General features: G+C 48.7%; 1 protein-coding gene across 2 annotated transcripts in view; it reads left to right on the forward strand.

Annotated features, from left to right (window-relative positions):
* The window catches only part of Osbpl10 (oxysterol binding protein like 10), a 244,858-nt gene that overhangs the window by 217,737 nt on the left and 22,796 nt on the right, over positions 1-4,325 (forward strand). For both annotated transcript variants that reach the window (XM_021207052.1, XM_021207053.2), the window contains one exon: positions 3,517-3,666. In XM_021207052.1, the coding sequence (XP_021062711.1) occupies positions 3,517-3,666 (150 nt within the window). The remainder of the gene's footprint in view (positions 1-3,516; positions 3,667-4,325) is intronic.

A 4,325-nucleotide genomic window follows, 5' to 3' on the forward strand; every position in this document is an offset into this window, starting at 1 on the left:
TGGTTGTGAGCCACCATGTGGTTGCTGGGATTTGAACTCCGGACCTTTGGAAGAGCAGTCGGGTGCTCTTACCCACTGAGCCATCTCACCAGCCCAGTAGTCGTAGTTTTGAAAACCATGTTCAAAGCAGAATATAGCCCTGTAGAGGAAGCCTCTGGTCTCCCACACAGCCTGGACCTTCAAAGCCTCCATTCCCATGGGTGCCCGTGAACAGCAAGTGCTTCGTGGACACAGACAGACGCCGTTCACATCACCGCTTAGCCAGCTCGGTGGTCCTCATGTCTCCTTCTACCCAAATATTGACCAACACAGAGGGATTAAGTTTCAGTGTGAGTGGGATCAACATGTCCTCTAAGATAGTCACAACCAACATTAATGAAAGAAACCAGGTATAGGTAGGTGGGGGGGAGGGGGGAGGCAGAGGAAGAGACCATCTGTGTGTAGCTCAGGCTGGTTTTAAACTCAGCCATCCTCCTGCCCCAGCCTCCCGAGTATTGAGATTATAGGTGAGAGCTGCTACACCCTTCTAATTTCTTTTGTTAAAACTCGTTATGTGCTCGCTGGTGATTCAGTCTGTTTCCAGGTCATTCTGTTACTACTATGACGACTCTTATTGCTGCTGTTCTTATTATTACTAAAGATCCAGTTCTCAGAAGCCTTGAGAGACAACAAGTAGTGGTGGGTCCTTGTCTGAGGTTAGGGCAAGGTTTGCTAAGCCTCTGTGCCATTGAGAGGATATCACCACCATGCTCCCCATGACCACCTCCCTACCCGGAGCTCTAGCCTGGGACAAGTCCATCCCGGGCCCTTCCACCATCCTGCCCATCACTCTGACTTTATTGAGTAGCTTCAAATCCTGCCCAGGGACCTGCAATGTGGAGCTGATGCAGAGGAAGCTAGAGAGACAGCGTTCTCTGTGTTTTGCACTAATACCGATCTGATACAGTTAATACTGTTAAATGGTAGGATCTTGCAGAAGACCTCTGGCTACTGGAAGGTAGAAACAATCTGGGTTTGATTTCAAGGTAACTCAGACAGCTCAGGACTGGGGTTGGTCAGGCACCAAGGCTTCCCAGACTGAGCTGCAATGAGATGAGTTTAGTCTGTGCAGTTTGAAAGTGTCTGGTATCAGACGGTTCAGCGACTGCACAGTCATCTCCAGCCCCCAGTGCCATCAATTTCAATTCCTCTCCCCCCCCCCCCAAAGCAAGTTACCCAGTGGTTCCTTCCTTCTCCCTCCTACCCTAGAGATTCAGCACGTGTAGGTAGATGCCTGCTCCCTGGGCACTTCAGAGTGAGTGCCGCAGTCCCCTTGACCCTGGGAGGGCTGCAGGTCCCGGGTGAGTGACTTCAGCAGTGTCAGGTTGGAATTGGGAGCTCACTGGGAGCACTCATGGGACCAGGGAGCACAGTGCTCATGGGATCCTGGCCTGGAACCTGGGAGAGAGAGAGGATGAAAAAGCGGAGGGAGGTAATAGAAAGGGAGGCCCGGTGAACCTCAGCCTTCTCTCTCCAGACTCCTAGCGCCACAGCCTGGGTAGCCCGCCACACCAGACAGGAAGCAGGTGTCAGGTAGGCAAAGCTGGAGGGAGGGAACAGAAAGCAACCTTGGCCCCTCCCCCGGCAATGGGCCAGGCTCCACCCATCTCTTCCAGCCAAACGCCCCTTGTAAAATCCCAGCAGCCTCTGCTCCTGCTGCTCCCGCTGAGTACCTCTGGCTAGCATGGGATAAGCGAGGGATCCCCGGTTACTTGAGAATGTTCTAGGAAAGCAACTTGCCAGAGATGCCCCGTAACACACACACACACACACACACACACACACACACACACACACACACACACTCACACACACGAGGAGAGCCCTGAAGAACGGGCTCGGTAGGACTTAAGCCCTGGGGTGTTAGTAGAGCACCCTACCTCCACCCCCACCCCTCCGCCCCACAGCTTTATTTAGAGGAGATGAAGGGTGATCTGGAAATTGTCAATAGCAAAGTCTTTTTAATTGAAGTCTGGAAATGTCTAGCCCGGCCGGGAAGCAGCACCAGGTTTCCCTCTGGAGGACAGGAGTCAGGGGTTGGGGGACAGCAAGCACGTACATGTGAGTTTGCCCAGACAGCCACAGCCCATTAATCACTGATACCCTGTGTACATGGGGAGCGTATTTAGATGTAAGATGCTCTGTCTAATAAGATTAATAAACCATTGGTTTTTGCAAGGCCACGTGAACAAATTTGTCTTTTTATACTTAATATCTCTGAGTCCTTCTATTTCTTTATGATAAGTGTACTGTGTCTGCTCTGTAGTTGGATACAAACCTAGAATGTTTGCTTGTAGTATTTGAGGAGGGATCAAGAAAATTTGGGCTGGTGGAACAAGTTGGCAAAATCCCAGGAATGAGGCAGCTACACACTAGAGAATACTGTGCTCATAGACCCCCGCCCCCTGTACAGTGTCAGCTTGATAATTTTCTGTGTCACCTGAGAAGTGGAACTCAATGATCGAGTTAGCCAATGGGCATCAAGAAGACTGGGTCAGAGGCCAGTGTGCCCTTCCCCCATTGTGGTGAAGTTTCAGAATGCTTCCTAAAGTTTCATTTTTTTTTTTTAAATCTCTTCACACCAATTCCACGAGCACTTTAACTTGACAGAGTGACCCTTATCAATTTGAGTGGAATTGTCTCAGAGTAAAAATTTCCAGAAATAAAGCAGTTTTAAAATTAAAGGGGGACTCCACTTTTATTGATAAATGCTAAAAATTTTGCATGACACAGAAAGTGTACAGAGTACATAAGTCTATAGGCTGTGTCTGGCAGTAGGCAAGATTGGCCAGAGGTCATATATGTGCACTGTGTATGTTGGCAGAGCTGTCTGGCCTTTGACATTGTGACAGGAGGCTGTCATCCACAAAGTTCCCTTCAGAGTCCTGCAATTAAGTTACCAAAGTTAATAAATAAATTAATATTAGGACATCAAGAGTTAGTGAGAAGGCTCAGTGGGCGAAGGCAGGTGCCTCCTCCAAGCCTGCCGACCTGAATTCTAGTCCCAGATCATGCATGGTAGAAGGGAGGAAACTGACTTTTGCAAATTGTCTTCTGATCTCCACACTTGTGCTGTGGTATATATCACACACACACACACACACACACACACACACATACACACAATCATTTGTAATCACAAAAAACTTAAAGCAATATGTATAGCTATGCTTTCTGCATGTACATATACATATACACTATGTATAGCAATACTTTTAGATGTGGACAGGGATGACAGCTTATTAAAAAGCACTCGTGACTATTGTCTATTTTTAAAATCACAGACATGCCTCCCGTGCTGGGATCGCAGCACAAGGCTCGACCCTCCAGAGGCCCGGCCTCTGCCTGGCAAGCAGGATTTCCTTTCAGAGACGTGGGCAGGGACAGCCCTAGCTAAGCCTGTGGATGAGCATCCAGTTGGACTGTGTTTCCCAACTCTGAGGGACCAGCTGATGACTTTGAATGATTTTATTTCAGCCAGACTCAGGCCCTGAACTGGTTCTGTCCGAAGAAGAACAGAGTGACAATGAGGACAAGGGAGAGGTGGAGCTGGGCGCCATGGAGGATCAGCGCAGTGTAATCCTTCACCTCATCTCGCAGCTCAAGCTGGGCATGGACTTGACCAAGGTAGGCTGATGCTGCCGCCGTCTGGCTGTCTCCAGCTGCAGGCTTTCCTGTTCACTGCTCACTGTTCTCTCGCTGGTGAGGGGGGATCCCAGACTAGGGAAAGGCCAGCATTGACTGCTTGGGAGGATATTTTAGAAATATCTGGAAAGGACACACAGACATCTCATATCTCACCCTCCCACACACACACATGCACAGAGGCATATGCACATATGAACTCCTTGCTCTCACATAAACATACACAAATGTGCAAGACATGTGACACACACAGCCCTCATAAACACCCAGATGCCACAACACACACACCTCACATATAAACACAGAAACATAGAGAAACCTCACATACCATGCATATACACACACAGAGACATACATCATACACATACAGATACCTCACACCACACACATGTCTCACATACACTAAAACACAGATACTTCTCATACCATACACAGGCACACATATGTTTACATATCACACACATAGACACCTCACACTACATCACAGCCCCATATGGGGGGTGGGGGAGGTTCCATGTAGACTAGGTTGAGCTTTCTCCCTGTGTGTAGCCAAGGCTGGCCTTGAACTCATGGCCATCCTGCTTCCTCCACCACCTGGGACCGTAGTGAATGCCATTACTTCTGGCCTTTTTTTTTTTTTT

Source organism: Mus pahari, chromosome 10 (genome assembly GCF_900095145.1).
Source record: "Mus pahari chromosome 10, PAHARI_EIJ_v1.1, whole genome shotgun sequence".
NCBI lineage: Eukaryota > Metazoa > Chordata > Mammalia > Rodentia > Muridae > Mus > Mus pahari.